The following is an 18,651-nucleotide window of genomic DNA, read 5'->3' as shown; positions in this document are numbered from 1 at the left end:
TCTAGAAGGGTTGCATATTAACCGGGTGTATCGGGCACACGGGTAGGTTCGTGAACAATCTGAGTGAGGTCATATGCAATGGCAAAATCATGACAAAACCTCCCCTCGTCATCGGGTTTATTTGAGTGGGTCAGCCATTCCATATTATGGACATTGAAGTCACTGCTCGCAAATGTTATATTAGCCGAAGGATGAGCAGACAGGATGTGGTCAATTTTCTCAGATATGCTCTTAAAGATAGTAACTCCACTGTTGTGGGGACGATAGAGGGCAAATATAAATGCAGTGGTGTAAGCTAGTGCAACCGGAAGCACATATAAGGTAAATAAGGGTCTTCTCTGGAGATATCCCACCACATGGAAAGCCATCTTTTATGTAGACACATATTCAATGCCCATGGCGATCTTGAGGGTCAGATTTAGATGTTAAGTAGGAGTATCCTTTAATGTTGAATTCGTCTAGAGAAATGGTTGGCCCTATGCCAGTTTCACTTAGAAAGAATATGTCCGGTTTCGTCTCCTGTAATTGTGTTTAAACCTCTGGACGGTTGGAACGTAGACCTCTGATGTTGGAGAAGGAGACCTGGTAGTAGGGGTCTGCGTTGGAGGATGGGGTTCGAAGTTTATTCGTGTTTCGTTTTTGGAGGTTTATCATAATTTTTAAGGTTTTGGGGTTTGTGGAGCAGGTCGGTAGACTTGGCTGGAGCAGGACAGAGAGGGAAAATAAGAGAGAAAAAGACAAGAATTTTTTTGTGGCACATGATAAGGTAAAGCCGTAACAATTACCCACTAGTATGGCATCGAGAGGCTCTACCAGAAACTATTGTATGGTCCAGAATCCATTCACCAAATGGCAATACAGCAGCCCCGGTATTTTGCACCTGCTGATAGGACAGCCTCCTTAGTGGTTAATCCAATGTTCAGGTCCCTGACTATCAGGCGGGTAACGTCAGCCCAGATTAAACGTTTACCTCCAGCACCCTTACTAGTGACATGGCCACAAGGATAGACATAGAAACAGAAAATTTCCGAGATTTCAGGCTACTCTTTACAAAGTACTTCCGACCTGGAAAGCAGCTTTTTCTTCCCCCTTTGTTAGAAAATTCATTCATTGGAAATGAGGACTGAAGGACAAAAAAGGAGAAGCGAGAGTTACTGGAGCTGCCGATAACACATCCACATGCATTATCTACTCTCCATTGAGAAAAAAACAACTAAAATAAATAAATAAAATAAAAAAAGTGAGAAGGACTTATTAATATCTACTTAGTATAAATCTGTTACCCATTCCCGGCTTAGGATAGTACTTGATGATAGTCTCCCCTCCCATGTTAATGCATGGGTACTGTTTTCCTTTATCTAGGTCGAGCTGGGATGTTAACCCGTTTCATCTCCACCCCATAATAAATATGCTATAATTGAACTTTTATCAAATTGAACAAGTCTGGTTATTTTTAACTCGTTTAAAAAGCTGGTTAAGTAATACCTTTAGGGTTATGCATTAACTTTAGCTAGAAGTAATGCATACTTTAGAAGAACATAAAAAAACCCGCGTGTTTTTGAGTTCAGATAATATGCAAATATAATTTGGGAAATGTTCAATTTCATGGGAGACTTTCTTTTCTCGTTTTAAATATAAGAAAAAGTATTAGTTAATAATAGAATTTTTGAAAAAAAAGATTTAGGAGAAAGATAAGAAAACAAGACAAATATTCAGAATTAAAGTCAAACCTGTGATAAGGAAAAGAGAAAAAATAAAAAATAAAAAAATAAACATGTTAGTGTTTTTAGATTAGTAGGCTGCAAAAGTTACGAACAGAAAAGTTTCTTAGCTTTTGGGACAATAGGGTTCGACTTAGCTTGGAGTCGATAGCTTAAAGAGGACGAATGGTTTCAAATGAGGGCCACACTATGCCACCTCACATCTTCGAAGTCGGCTTTAAAGTCAACACCAAAGTGTACCTGTATGTGCTAAAGAGTATGGTGATCACAGGTGCAATAAGCTGGCCGCTGGCAGATTCTGGGTGTTGGAGAATGACCCGGCGCCAGTCCACAAGTCCAAAGAGACTCAGATTTGGCTTCAAAAGAAATGCCACGACTTTGTACCACTTCTCTCACTGTCCCACCTCCCCCCCCGGCCTGAACCCGCTGGACTATTTCGTTTAGTCGAGAACATCACCAACATGACCTTCTACAACACACAAGCCAGTCTGATTGCCGGTCTCCGCCGAGTATTTGCTGAGTTCCGGCTAGCGCCTGTGGGAAAAAGCACGATGTAGTTCTGGACAGCTATCTAGGCTGAAGGCATCTACATTAGATATATATCAGCTCTTCTACATAATCAACTTGAATTGATTTTTCAATAACAGTTTTAAAATAAAGCTGAAATGTTGTTTTCTTAAGGACCACAAATTTTATCATTCCATCATGGCTAATCTCTCCAGCGATTCTTGGACTTGATTGGTTTGTTCTTATCCCTCCCAGTTATAAATACAAGCGTCTAAATCTGTGTGGTCATATATTAATATCATGCAAATGATAATTACGTTCAATATAATTACGATGTACGGCAGACTCACGTTGACACCCCGGTTCTCGTTAAATCAAGTTAAGCAACAGTGAGTCTGGTCAGTATCAGATGTGGGACAAATTCGAGAATTCCATTATGTATATAGATGGACGTCGACACATCCCTGCATGAGTTGCAAAAATCTAACGTCGTTATCTCCACAAACGGGGATATACATGCGACTGGGGATCGCTTGTGAATTTCATACTCTCATGGAATATCCTCCTTTGGCGGAAGTCGCTTAAACCTTCGTTGAGCTGTACCGTAATCTTTTGAGAAACATCTGGATTTGACGTTTACTACTGATCTGAGATAGAGTACGTACATCAAATCTGTTGCCAAGGCTACTGGAAAAATGGTCGGATCAGTCACCCGCTCTAGTAGATTTCTCACTGCTGATGTAATTCTCTAGCTGCATAAGAAGTAAGCATTCCAAATCATGATCGTTCCCACATCTGGGCAGGAGCTGCTAGAAGCAACTTATTCTGCCTTGACAGAGTTCAAAATAGACTTCGTAGCCTAGTAGGAGATGCCTTTTTCTCTTTCCTGCAATATCTTTCCCACAGAAAAGACCTTGCTAGCCTGTGTCTACATTAATGTTATTTTCATGGCAAGTACTCGTCTGAGCTCTAATCTAGGGTTCGCTCTCGCCTGCCTTTCACTCGTCTATTTGTAACCACTAAGAATAATGAAAAACTTCTTTCTTAGAACTGTACATCTGTGGAACTCTCTTCCGTTTCCCTGCTTTCCAACTGACTAGAATATGCTCGTCTTCAAGTCCAACGTAAACTATTCCTGATGATCGGTTCCCCTTAAGTTATCCAATTTACCACATTTCCACTACTAATGGTTACTATGATATTTCCCAATTGAGTAGTGTACACTCATCAACCCTTATCCTTGAGTGGACTCCAGGCCTTTATAAGCAGTGACTTCCTTTAAAATATATATATATATATATATATATATATATATATATATATATATATATATATATGTGTGTGTGTGTGTGTGTGTGTGTGTGTGTCTGTGTGTCTGTGTGCGTAAAGAAAGCGATGAACTTACAACTTCTACTCCCACCAGGTATCAAAAGGGGAACGCCGACTTCTTTTGTTCCGATCAAAAATTGAACAATTTCCGTTGTCCTTTGTGTGGGATACATTTTCACAGTGTAATTATATGGGTAGTCGTTCAAAGGCACTGTCATCTGAAATATATAAATTATGTACAAATATTATTATTATTATTATTATTATTATTATTATTATTACGATAATAATGACAACAAAAACCAATGCTAATCGGCATCGAAAGAGGTGGAGAGTACTGGAAATCTGCGGAGATATTTTTAACTCCGACTCCGGGAGATCCAACAGGCTGTTATCAAAGAGAAATCTTTGATGATCTGTGTAAAAACTTTTAGTTGATTATAATAATAATAATAATAATAATAATAATAATAATAATAATAATAATAATAATAATAACTAGCGGGACTTGTGGAAATTCCACAGCAGCATTTTTCATATGTAATATATCGTTGCTGGGCATGCTGTGAGCGTTCTGTTCAGTATGAATGAAGGCACAATAATATTATTCTAGTTTTTTTTTTATTAAAACTGCACTGTCTCTTACTAAAATAATAACTTTGATATATTTCCTGGGCTGATTAATTCATTACAAACACACCGGTCAATTAACTCACATTTGATCATTTTTCATAATTATTGAATATGTTACTATGTTTGACAATAATTTTTCATAATTTCAACCCACATTATTGCTCCTCCATTTACTAAAATATTAAATTTGATATATTGTAATAGGCTGATTATTTCATAAAAACACAACTATCAATTAACTCACATTTCATCATTTTTACTAATTCTTTGATATGGTACTATTTGACAATAATATTTGATCATTTAAACTCACCATATCGCACACCTTACTAAAATAATAATTTTGATATATTGTCTAGGCTGATTATTTCATTACGAACACACACATCAATCAACTCACATTTCATCATTCTTCGTAATTCTTGTAGATGTTACTATTTTAGACAATATCATTTTTATAATTAAAACCAACGTTGTCGCCCAACCTTACTAAAATAATAACTTTGATATATTTGCTGGGCTGATTATTTCATTACAAACACACTAATCAATTAACCTCCATTTCATAATTTTTCATGATTCTTGAGTATGTTACTAATTTCGACAATCATTTTTCATAATTTATACCCACATTATCGCCCTCTCCTTAATAACATAATAACTTTGAAATATTGTTTTGTGTTATTATTTCATTACAAACACACTAATGCATGAAATCACATTTAATCATCTTTCATAATTCTTGGATATGTTACTTATTTGGACAATCATTTTTCATAATTTTTACTTACATTTTCGCCCTCCCCTCTTTACTAAGTAATACATTTTATATACTGTCTAGGCTGATTATTTCCTTACAAATACTGCAATCAATTAACTAATATTTCATCATTTTGTTGTAATTCTTGGATATATGACTAATTTCGACGATAATTTTTCATAATTTAAGCCCTCCTTATCTCCTTCCCCTTTACCTATAAACTTTGATATATTGTCTAGGCTTATTATTTTATTATAAACACACCAATACATTTAAATCACATTTCGTCATTTTTCGTAATTCTTGAATATGTTACGAATTTCGACAATAATTTTTTATAATTTAAACCATCGTCGTTGCCGTCTCTTACTAAAAAATTACTTTGATATATCGTCTGGGCTGATTATTTCATAAAACACAACTACCAATTAGCTCACACTTTATCATTCTTAATTCTTGGATATGTTACTCATTTCGAGAATTATTTTTAATATTTTTAACCCACATTATCACCCTCCCACTACTAAAATAAAAACTTTGATATATTATCTGGGGTGATCATTTTATTTCAAACACACCAATCAATTAACTCACATTTCGTCATTTTTCATAATTCTTGGATATGTTACTAATGTCGACAATCATTTTTCATCATTTTAACCCACATCATTGCCTCACGTAATAAAATAATAACTTTAATAAATTAATAATTAATTAATAAAATAATAACTGATCTGATTATTTCATTGCAAACACACTAATGCATTAAATAACATATTATCATTTTTCATAATTCTTGTATATGTTACTAATTTCGACAATTTTCATAATTTAGACCATCCTTATCGCCCTCTCTTACTAACATAATTACTTTGATATATTTCCTGGGCCGATTATTTTATTATAAACACACAATCGCTTAACTCACATTTGATCTTTGTTCATAATTCTGGATATGTTACTAATTTCGACAATAATTTTTATAATTAAAACCCCACATTATGCCTCTCCCTCCTACTTATATAAATATTTGATATATTGTCTGGGCTTACTATATCATTACAAACACACCAATCAAGTAACTCACATTTCATAATTTTCCATAGTTCTTGGATATGTTACTAATCTCGACAATAATTTTCATAACTTTAAACCACTATGTCGCCCCCTTACTTAAATAATAACTTTGATATATTGCCTGGGCTGATTATTTCATTACAAACAAATCAATCAATTCTGGGTATTCTCATAGTATATATGTTTCACCTATCTTATCCAATCCCGGGTGACGGCGCATATTCTGCTAATATATATCGTTCACCTATCTCATTTGATCCCGGGTGACGCTGGGTATTTTGCTACTATATGTTTTCCTCCTATCTCATTCAATACTGGGCGACGCTTTCTGATAGTATATCTCATTCAATCCCGAGGCTGTCTTCATGTCCGCCACCCCACTGTTGAAAATATACATTAAATAAAATAATGTTTTAATCGTAAACTGTTTCAACCATTTCAGGGACTGACTTTATATCCCCAACCCACTGCTAAAAATATACATGAAATAATGTAATGTCTTAATAGTAAACTGTTTCAGTCATTTCCGGGACCGACTTATAATCCTCACTCCACTGTTGAAAATATACATGAAATAAAGTAATGTATAAATAGTACGGGCAAAATGAATGCCGATGCTCAAAATGTATAACTCCCCCTAAATTTAACCCGACCTCAAATTCAATTCCGCCCTTGCGGGGAGGCAAGTAAACAAAAAAAAAATTAACCAGAAAGGACATTTTTTAGGGCATTTTGTAATTAATCAGAAGTTACATTTCCAGGGCATTTTGTAACTAAATCAGAAATAACTTTTTCCAGTTACTTTTTAAATATTAAAACTTTATTACATTAAACATAGTACCTATTTACAATGCCTTTCCACCGGACAGATTTAGACACCAGGGTCGTTTTCGTGTAGAAAAATTGTCTTAATCGTAAAGGATTTCTCTTCCGCTGAGAGAGAAGAAATTGAAATGTAACACCTAAAGAACAGATACTACACTTTGATCTAAGCCAAAAGGCCAAGAGAGACAAATCATTTTATTAGCTTTGCCTCAACAGCGATACCAATTTTTTTCTCAATTTCCTTTTCAAGGGTGACAAGGTTTATTTGGAATATTCCACTTTCCTTTTTAGGGATGCACAGCATGATAACGGACGAAGCGATAAGCGTAATAATATAATGATAATAATAATAAATATAAACGGAGCAAATAAACAGAGCTAGCCAGAGAGCTGAAAGGGATATGGAAGATGAAGAAAATCAAAATAATATCTATAATAGTGGGATCACTAGGAAAAATCCCCAAAACCTTTGAAAAAAGAATGAGAGAAATATGAATCAAAGGAATGACTGAAAAAATACAACGAACAACAATCATGAAAACAGCTGAAATATTAGGAAATCCCTTGAATGCGGAAACTAACAAACAGGAGCAACAAGTGCGAGCCAGAAACACCGCTGCAAAGGCAAAACATGAAACACTACATGGAACCAAGAACACTGAAACCGCATCTGTATAAGTTCTCTAACCAAACCCTACCTTGATTACCACATCACTGCCCCCCCCTCAAAGAGCAAGACCAAATAACCAAGTAGAATCAAGAAGGAAGGAAAGACCGATGAACTGACCAGATCTCAGCCGAATAAGTGCGAAGAAAACTAGGACATTGGAAAGGTTTATTGCCACTCAAATCCCAGCAAAGACCAATAGCTGCTGCCAACGAGAAATCAATGGCAAGCAGCTGTTGCGATAATGCAAATTTATTTGCAAATGTTATTGAAAGAGGTGGAGAATACTGGAAACCTGGGGAGACATGTTGTCACTCAGCTTGCAGGGAACACTGCAGGCTGTTTTCAGGATCAAAGATCTCTGAAGACCTGTGTGAAAGCTCCTTGTGAGCCAATAATAATAATAATAATAATAATAATAATAATAATAATAATAATAATGGAAACCAAAGTCAATAGTTGAAACTTAATTAAAAAAATAAACACGTGTGAGCGTCACTAATAAGTTACTCTGGACCGTTTATTCGCTGGACAAAAAAAAACAAAAAAAAACTAAAGAAATCTCGACAAAAATAGCTGGTAAACTCATGACGATGCACAATGCACTACACCCAAAGGATGATGCTGACCGACTATATGTGGAAACAGAATTAGGAAAATACATAATGCCGAACACTGAAAGAATAATTTGTGCAGCAAGAGACAGGGAAGAAACAAACAAAATAGAAAAAGACCAGAAAAGAAATATAGGAACGGAAACAGCTACATCGCGATTCCTAAGCATCACAAAACAAGATATTAAGAAAACACTTGGAAATGGCTACAAAAATAAAACCTTAACAGGGAAACTGAATCACTAATAACGGTTGCACAAGATACCGCAATTAGAACTAACCACACAAAACAAAAATCGCTTAGACACAAGAAAACAGCAAATGCAGACTCTGCGGAAAAAGAGCTGAAACAATAAACCACATAATAAGTGAATGCAGCAAACTAGAATAAAGAATATAAAAATAAACACCATCAAGTGAAGAATACAGTACATTTGCAAAGATGCAAACAGTTGAATCTTGAACACACAGGCAAATAGTACAATTTATAAATTTATAGCAGTGAGAAGCATACGTTTTTCTTATAATAATAACAAAATCATTAACTCTAAGATAAAAAAAAGCCTACTCGAGGAGGATATAATTGAGCCTAGCAAATTGCCCTGGAAGGCTCAGGTTGTTATAACCACTTCTGAAAACCATAACAAATTTATGGTTATAGATTACTCCCAAACCATAGATATATTTACTCTTTTGGACACTTTCCCTCTACTATAGATGAAATGATAGGCAAAATAGCCAAATATTGTATGTTTAGCCTTCTGAACTTGACAATAATTAAAATCTTACATATAAAAACTATGCGAAATCAGTAATTTAAAAAAAAAAGTAGAAATATTTTTGCAATAACAAATTTTAATACTTTTGTGTAAAAATGTTAAATAAACAATGCTTCATTCAATGGTAATATCGATAGTTCGAGAAATTCATTTTTCTTCGAGTTATATCGAATGCATTAATACGGATTTTAGGGGCTTTTTACGTAATGTTCCTATAAGAATTATTTTATTTTTTTTATTGTTACAAATTGCGATGCTTTATTTATATAACAAAGCAAAAATAAATTCTTGCGTTTTTTTATTTACTACTGAAAATCATAAGTTTAATAAACGTATTTTTAAACCAAATAATGCATTCCCACTATGATTTAAGAAAAATAATGAGTTCATTATATTCCGCGATCATTGTTTGATAAATAGTAAACATTTCATAAAAATTGTTTAATTTCCTGATTTTTGGTGAATTTTTAAGTAAAGGGAGGGGTCAAAATGTTTATACATTTTGACCATCGACATTCATTTTGCCCGTACCTAGTAATCCTTTAAACAGGACTCACACAATAATATGCAGTTTTTCTTTCAAAAAATATTTTTTATATATTTACACATACGATGGCGATATTCTTCTTGTTTTTCTGATTTATTTTTTGTTTTATTATTTTTTTTATGTTTGATTACAAGGCAACGTTTTTTTTAAAAAATTTATTGTCTATTATCTCGTAGTTTTCGCGTCGTCTTTTTCCGGCTGCTCACATAACCAAGACTAAAAATGTGGACGTGATGTACAACGCTGTATTCTCGAAAAGTACCGAAGTTTCGATTGAAATCAAAATAATCCTTGTTAGTTAAATCAACCTTTCTTTACACGTGGACTCTATCTCTGTAAAACAGTTTCTCTCTTTTTCTATTGAATTATAATCTTACTGTATGTCTGTGTTCGTAATGAACGATGAACTTACTTTAAAGTTTCCGCCTTCTCCACCACGGTAGCAATAAAAAGCAGAGCATTTTGATGTAACATGCGTCACATAAAAGTGGCGTGTGTCAGGAAATTTTCCATTGCAAAGATTGTTACACGATATCTCAAGTGTATAGCAGCGCGAGATGATGTCATGAGTAATGTTCCCATAGCAACAGAATTCTGTAAAAAAATCAAAACAATATATATAAATAAAATATATATCACATGACCAACATAGATACATGCATACAAATATATATATATATATATATATATATATATATATATATATATATATATATATATATATATATATGAATGAATGAAACACCCGTCTAGCTGAATCCACTGTGAAAAATTTCCCCCACTCTTTATCTGTGCCTAAATCGAAACTTGGATTCCATGAACAAAGCTTCTTTCTTAGAACTGCACGCCTGTGGAACTCTGTTCCGTCTGCCTGCTTCCCACCGGACTACAATTTGGATGTCTTCAAGTCCAACGTTAACAAATTCCTAATGAACCGCCCCTTAAGTAAACACTTCATCAAATCTCCACACTAACGTAATGTACTTGCAATAACCCTTATCCCTGAGTGGCTTCCGGGCCTTGATAAGTGGTTATCACTGTGTAAAAAATATATATATATATATATAATCAGAGTTGGGACCCGTTTTTTTGGGTCACCCTGTATGTATATATATATATATATATATATATATATATATATATATATATATACAGAGTGACCCAAAAAACGGGTTCTAACTCTGATTAGGTCTCGTATGTTATTGTTTTGTCCGAACGAAATGAAACTTTGGTCATAACTAGTTTATTATATTCAAAACATCACATCAAAACACTAGGGTCTTTGGCCTTTTTTTCTCCGTTCTACAGCATATGTTCTAGATGACCTCCATTTAGCTTTTTTTTTGAGTCACCATGTATATATATGTATATATATATATATATATATATATATAGTATATATATATCACGAGAATGAAACGCGATATATTCTATGCAGATTAATTGCCATATATATTTTATAACTTAATATATATATATATAGTAAGTTAACAAATATATATGGTAATTAAGCTACACAGAATATTCCGCGTTTCATTCTCGTGATATATATATATATATATATATATATATATATATATATATATATATATATATATATATATATAATCATAGTCATGACAAATCATATGTTGGTATACATTTATTTGCCGGTGTAATAAGGAGACGTAAGTATAACAGTTCTTTATTATTATCCTTAAATATATATATATGGTGTTTTATTATATACTAGAAATCGGTGCCCGGCGTTTCCCAGGTGTTTTGAGGTGTATGCTCTGAAAAAAAAACGGTCAATTTTTTAAACTTTGACCCCTATTATGACCTCTTAACATTTATTGTTTAGGGATCAAGTAAAGTTAATAAGTTAGATCCATGTCCAAGGAATCTATATATAAAATATCACGTGTTTAGACTCAAAATTGTAGGAGGAGTTTGGTAGAGTTCTCAAAGGTCAAATCGTTGAATATTGACCACTTAATCGCCAAATTTCTGTCGAAAACCTATCACATCGATTTTCCCAAATCAGTACCCTGTATATCAAATTTCGAATCTGTAGGCTTAAAATTGACAGAGTTTAAGCGTATGGAAATGCACACAGACGCACAGACATACACAGACACTATCACACACACACACACACACACACACACACACACATATATATATATATATATAAACATAAACATCATATATATAAGGATAATAGTACGCCATATATACAACAAAAGACCATTAATTAAGTGGTCAATATTCAACGTTATATAAAAATGTGAGTTAGTAATTAATATTTGAGTGATGGGGGGGGGTTACTATACACAGATTCGAAAAAGTTGTCCAAAAACAAATGAAAGCAAAGGTAAGGTAAGTTACATTTCTACCTAACTGGATAATTGTTTAGCGTTTTTATGTGAGGTAAAATGTTTAATCGGCTGGAAAAACAGAAATGGTTGCAGACTGTTGAATACGTTAAGTTTGGGAAATTAAGTTGAAAACTAAAAACTATACAATGCAGTGTCAAAAACTCACCGAATATGTTACCATGACATAGGCTGACATAATCGGTGGGTTTGTGACAGTATTTTGTATACTTTTTTAGTTTTAACTCACTTTCTCAAACTTTACATAATCAACAGTGTCTGCCACCATTTGTATCTTTCAAATACACCGATAAACACTGTTTTTCGAGCTGACTAAACGTTACATTAAATGAAAAGGGTTTGTATTAACAGATACAAAGAAGTTGTCAAAAAATGAATATATAACAAATAAATGTTATCAAAGGCGAGAAAAGTAAATGTTCTACCTAACTGGATAAGATTGTAGTGTTTTTATGTAATGTATAATGTTTAATCAGTTCAAAAACATGCAGTATTTATCGGTATATTTGAAAAATACAAATGGCGGCAGACTGTATCGAACACGTTAAGTTTGGGGAAATTTTGGGAAAATCAGTTTAAACTAAAAAAACTATACAAAATACTGGTAGGAACTCACTCAATATATGTTACTGTTATGTAGGCTGACATATAATCGGTGGTTTTAAATTTTGATCGATACAGGTAACGACTTTTAAGAGTCCCTTTTAATGATTACCTAGTTTGAGGATATTATACAACTAAATGGCAAATCTGCCCCCAAAATCCGGTATTATTTTACTTTAAGGCCCGTCTCATGATCGTATATAACGAAATATTTTATTGTAGATTTCAGTGGACTAAAAACGAATCTGCAAACCGTTACGGTCGCAGAAAGAAAGTTTTCATGATATGAAGAAATTACTTTTTCGAAAAGTGGGTGATCACTTTTCAATTTAAATTTAACTTAGAATGAGCACCCACTTTCTGGCCACCTGAGAGAGGGGCATTTTTCTGTGTGTGTGTGTGGGGGGGGGTTGGCGGCCGACCCCCGCCCCTCCAACCAATTCAAGCAGGTAATTTTACAAGGGTAGAAAGAAAGCCCCCACCCCCAAAATCGTGGCCACAAAGTGGGTGATCATTTTACGTTAAATTATTATGGAAAAGTGATCCTTCACTTTTTTAAACTAACATTTCTTCATATCTTGGAAACTACTCGTTTGCCTTAATTATAAAGGTTATTTTCGTTTTCAGCGACCCCGAAAACCTGAAAGAGTGGTAATTTTAAAGGAATTTTCGAGGATGGAGTAATTCCTCATATTTACCTTTTTTTCCCCAATAACATAAGAAATTAAGAATTAGATAAGTTTATGGTGCTAATGCACTTACCGATCTGTACTATTTTTTTAAATCGTATTTCCAAGTTTAATTAAAGTTTTTTTTATTCAATTGTATTCTAAATAATGTTAATGCTTCTGTACTGTTCCTTGTCTGCTTAAGTTTAATTTTTATTTATTAAATTGTTAGGTGAAAGTCCAGAATAGTTACAAAACACCCTCTTCTCCCCATGTTAAGAATGGCTTTTTAAATAATAACGTTATTATTTCAGCACGGATCAATAAGTGCACGAGTACCCAATTTCTTTAATAAAGAAAAATCATTCATATTTTAGAATAGATGCAAAACTCCCTCCCTATGTTAAGAATAGCTTTCTAAATAACGGTATTATTTCAGCACGGTACCTTCTCTGCATAAGTACTAACTTTTGTTTATTAAATTGTTAGGTGAAAATATAAAATATTACAGAACACTCTCCCTTTCACATGTTAAGAATGGCTTTCTTAATAGCGTTATTTCAGCACGGTACCTTCTCTGCATAAGTACCATCTTTGGTTTATTAAATTGTTAGGTAAAAGTATAGAATAGTAACAAAACGTCCTCCCCATGTTAAGAATGGCTTTCTAAATAACGTTATTATTCTATTATTCTATTATTATGGTACCTTCTCTGCATAAGTACCATGTTTTGTTTATTAAATTGTTAGGTGAAAGTACAGTAATCATGCAGAGAGTGATCCGTGTTGAAATAATAACGTTATTATTTAAAAAGCCATTCTTAACATGGGGAGGGGAGGGTATATTTTAACCTTACAATTGAATAAAAAAACATATAATAAAACTGTAATTAAACCTGGAAATACGATTTAAAAAATAGCGCGGACAAAAAAACAACAACTGTACTTTACCAACCAATCTTCTATCGAAAAGCAAACAAAAAAAACAACTCAAAAAGCAAGCGACAAACTTTTTTTTTGCCTTATATAATAAAGAAAAATGTGTAAATTAAAAAATTTGGAAGATAGACAAATGAATTATGTTTTTTTAATAGCGTTATTTCAGCACGGTATCTTCTCTGCATAAGTACCATCTTTTGTTTATTAAATTGTTAGGTGAAAGTATAGAATAGTAACAAAACGTCCTCCTCATGTTATGAATGGCTTTCTAAATAACGTTATTATTCTATTATTATATTATTATGGTACTTTCTTTGCATAAGTACCATGTTTTGCTTATTAAATTGTTAGGTGAAAGTACAGTACTCATGCAGAGAGTGATCCGTGTTGTAATAACAACGTTACTATTTAAATAGCCATTCTTAACATGGGGATGGGAGGGTCTATTTTAACCTTACAATTGAATAAAAAAACATATAATAAAACTGTAATTAAACCTGGAAATACGATTTAAAAATAGCGCGAAAAAAAAAATTGTACTTTACCAACCAATCTTATATCGAAAAACAAAAAAAAAAAAAACTACAAAAGCAAGCGACAAACTTTTTTTTTGCCTTATATAATAAAGAAAAAATGTGTAAATTAAAAAATGAATTATGTTTTTTTTTATTTATCGAGAAAATGAAATCTTTTGTCAATTCGTGGCTGTGAAATGAATCGAACCGGAAGTTCAGTTTTATCAACAGAACAGATTCGCACTAACGGTTAAAAATATATTTATTTTATTTAATATTTTAATAATTCGCGAGGTAAATTTATTTTAATCACATAAAAACATGCCTCCACTCTAAAGATGGGTTGTCTGAAAATTTCAAATAAATTGGTAACGTAGAAATATGGTTTTATTCACTTTTTAACGAACCAAATTTACATTTTTATATATATAGATATACATAATATTATTTGAACTAATTCCCTTTTTCCGTTTACCCATTTGTGAATTATTCCGCGGATTTCTGCCTTTTGGATTACTTTGAACCATCTTCCAATGAGGCGATTCCGTTGGATTTTACTTGTGGAAATGGAAATTTAATAAACATTTTTGGTATTTTCCGTTATTGCATAATTTACCCTTAACCAGACTATACATTCATTTTTTACATGGTAGTCACCACTTATCAAGGCCCGGAAGCCACTCGAGGATAAGGGTTATTGCGTGTACGGTAATCAATGCGATAGTATCGTAGTAATCGTTAGTATTGTTAGTAAGCCACGAAGTCTATTTTGTACTTTGTCAAGGCAGGATATGCTATTTTTAGCAGTTCCTGGCCAGATTTGGCAGAAGTACTCCATCCTTGGACGTACATGGCTTTTATATAGATAGAGAATTGCATTAATGGTGAGATATCATCTGGAGCGGTAGAAGGATTCTACCATATTTCTAGCGTGAAATCACCTTTTTCTTCACTCTGTGCAATCTGCTTCACTATTTGTTACCAAGTAAGATCTATGACTTACTTGTTGTTTCATTTAATACTTTTGCAAGCAAAATCCGATCATAATTCCTACCCTCTGATAAGAAGGAAGATATTTCTTTGAAACTCTGCGGATTAAGGACTATTCACTCATTTTGTGCTTCCTTTTTAAAATTAAATATGTTTTAAACTCTTTTTCAAAGTATTTTTTAAACATTCTTTATTAACTACCTGTTCTTTATATATATATATATATATATATATATATATATATATATATATATATATATGGCATAATCGCGTTGACTCACTGATTCTCGTGAAATCACCGGTTAAGCAACGGCGAGCAGGATGGATCACATTTAGGCATTCTAGGCGCAGTATGTGCTCTCCGCTTATCTCAGCATTTGTTTCTAGTCGTCTTGTACACTTTACTTGCCACGGGTATTTAACAATTTCGACTCAGGAGAGGTGTGGTTGGAGATTGTACACCTCCTGCCAATAAGACTTTCACGGACAGGTACCTCTTCGTGGGTAACCATAGTCTGTCAAAGACTGAGGGAGTCATATATATATATATATATATATATATATATATATATATATATATATATATATATATATGAACAAGCAGTTAATTAAATATGTTAAAAAACACTTTGAAATGAGTTAAAAACATATTTAATCTGAAAAGGAAACACTAGATAAATGGATAGTCCTTAATCCGTGGAGTTTCGAAGAAATACCCTCCTTCTCATCAGAGGGTAGGAATTAGCAAAATGCGGGATTGGATTTTGCATGCAGAAGTATTTGATGAAACAACAAGTAAGTCAAAGATCTTACTTGAAAACAAAATAAGTTAAGCAGAGAAAATATGGTAAAGAAAAAGGTGATTACACATGAATGGATAGTCTGGTGGAAGCTAAAAAATCCAGTGACGGTAAAATCCAAATGTAAAACTTCAAGAAAGTTAAAAGAATTTCCATTTGTACAAGTAAAATCCAATTACAAAGTTCTTACTCCGCGGAGTTTCAAAGAATGCTATTCTTGTTATTCTTCTTATCAAAAGACATGAAGAAATCAGCAAATTATAATTGTAGCAATGCCAGAATGTGCTAGTTAAAGGCATTAAGTGAAACCGCAATTTATTACAGTTATTAATTACCAAATAAAAAAAAGTGAAAAATGTTGGATATATAAAAAAATATAAAGACAAACCGCTCATAATATATATATATATATATATATATATATATATATATATATATAAAATGTTATCCTTCAGATTCGTCAAACCAACATGATATATATATATATATATATATATATATTTATTTATATATATATACACATATATATATATATATAAATAAATATATATATATATATCATGTTGGTTTGACGAATCTGAAGGATAACATTTTATATAGGGTTTATCAGGATATATGAAGCTCAGCACTTGAGGGTTACACATAGCCTAATAAATTTAAAACAGCATAAAATAAATATAAATATATACGATTGTATTTTCTAGTTCAATAAAGAAAGAACATTTCTATCTTCATGTACCTGAGCTAGATGCCGAATTTCTCTATGCCTTCCTTCTGCTATTTTAACGAGAAGTATTAGACTTTGAAATATCATGGTGCAAGGAGATTCTATTATCCCTTCTCTTTCCCGATGTGTTTTTTTTTTTAATAATAAATAAATTCATGGCTTTAAAATGATAATAATTAGCGATTTTAGAAGAATTTTCCTCCTAATGCAGTATAAACAATAATATAAAAATAAAACAACAACAACAACAACAATAATAATAATAATAATAATAATAATAATAATAATAATAATAATAAACTCACTATACGCAGTTGCTTTAAGATCGAATTCGTATCGTCCATCGATTTTCAATTTAAACATCGTCGTTTGGCCGGCAGGAATTTTGGTGCTGTAATTTCTACTAAACAAAGTCGTATTGATTCCAATTTTGCTATAAAGGTTTAATCCCTCGTATCGCAATGGCGAGAAATTAAAGTCGACTTTGCAGCCATGAACCGTAAGTATTGCATTTGGCGGGAAAATATCTGAAAAGAAACAGAAAATAACCCAAACATTTTTAATGTGCGACAATTCAAAATGTTGGAATAATAAAATCATACATTTCTTTGGAATAAGAATTGAAATGGAAATATTAAATTAAAATTCAAATAAATTGTATGTCGTTTATTTACATGTCAACATAATTAAAATATTAAAAAGTTACAAAACACGATAAAATAGAAAATTTATTGGTATTTATTGACTTCCCCACGAAAGCAAAATGTGAGGCATAAAATGCGCACCAAGTACGCTTGAAAGCCACAACGTAATACTAGGAAAATAACCAAATATTTTGCTTGTTTTAAATTTATAATGTAAATATATTTCGGAGCTAAACTTCATCCTCAGTATGCTGTTTTCTTTCTATTATTCTTCTTTCTTGCCATGTTGTAAAGTTGGGGAAAGACAAGTCTGTTTGTAAAGAGCCGCGCGTTGTATCTCAGCGGTTGTATTTTGAAATGTTGGTACTGTGCGTTGGCAATGCGAGATTAACTTTACAACATGGCAAGAAAGAGGAAGAGAAAAAAGAAAGAATAGAAAGAAAATAACATACTGATGATGAGTTGGGCTCCGAAATATATTTATATTATGAATTTCAAACAAAATATTTGTTTATTTTCCTAATATTACGTTGTGATTTGGCTTTCAAGCACACTTGCTGCGTATTTAATTATATTCTAAAATCTAGTTTCCAGGATAAATATGAAACATACATTAAAATATTTAATATACTAACGGGGGTACCCGCGTTGCCCGTGGTTTCCCTGGTTTTTAGAGGCATGTGTGGAGGGGGGTAAAATTAAAACAAAGCGAAGTCATAATCCTGTTTAAATATTATAAAAACAAACGATGCTAAAACTATTAAAAACAAATCGTGTAAAAAAAAACAATTAAGGAAATGAACGTGATACAATCATAACGGTCCGGCGGTGCCCATGTGTTTGAAAAATCCCAAATAAGTTTGAAAGGGAGGGGGCTCGAACTCGAATCATTGAGGCGAAAGCGCCCCCCCCCAAAAAAAAGTAAGATA

General features: G+C 32.7%; 1 protein-coding gene and 1 pseudogene across 3 annotated transcripts in view; both read right to left on the bottom strand.

The window, feature by feature from the left end:
• Positions 1-18,651, bottom strand: part of LOC145246173 (uncharacterized) — a 422,674-nt gene that overhangs the window by 183,492 nt on the left and 220,531 nt on the right. For all 3 annotated transcript variants that reach the window (XR_013863104.1, XM_080108045.1, XM_080108046.1), the window contains 3 exons: positions 17,384-17,605; positions 9,872-10,053; positions 3,634-3,775 (listed from right to left, as the gene is read on the bottom strand). Coding sequence is in view for 2 of the 3 variants with exons in the window: in XM_080108045.1 (XP_079964171.1) it covers positions 3,634-3,775; positions 9,872-10,053; positions 17,384-17,605 (546 nt within the window). In the remaining variant the exon portion in view is untranslated. The remainder of the gene's footprint in view (positions 1-3,633; positions 3,776-9,871; positions 10,054-17,383; positions 17,606-18,651) is intronic.
• On the bottom strand, positions 6,910-7,041 carry LOC145246251 (U2 spliceosomal RNA; annotated as a pseudogene).

Source organism: Euprymna scolopes, chromosome 23, assembly GCF_053919585.1.
Source record: "Euprymna scolopes isolate OS-2025 chromosome 23, ASM5391958v1, whole genome shotgun sequence".
In the NCBI taxonomy this organism is placed as follows: domain Eukaryota; kingdom Metazoa; phylum Mollusca; class Cephalopoda; order Sepiida; family Sepiolidae; genus Euprymna; species Euprymna scolopes.
The sequence above is the reverse complement of the archived record's forward strand: the minus strand, read 5'-3'. Positions and strand labels throughout refer to the sequence as shown.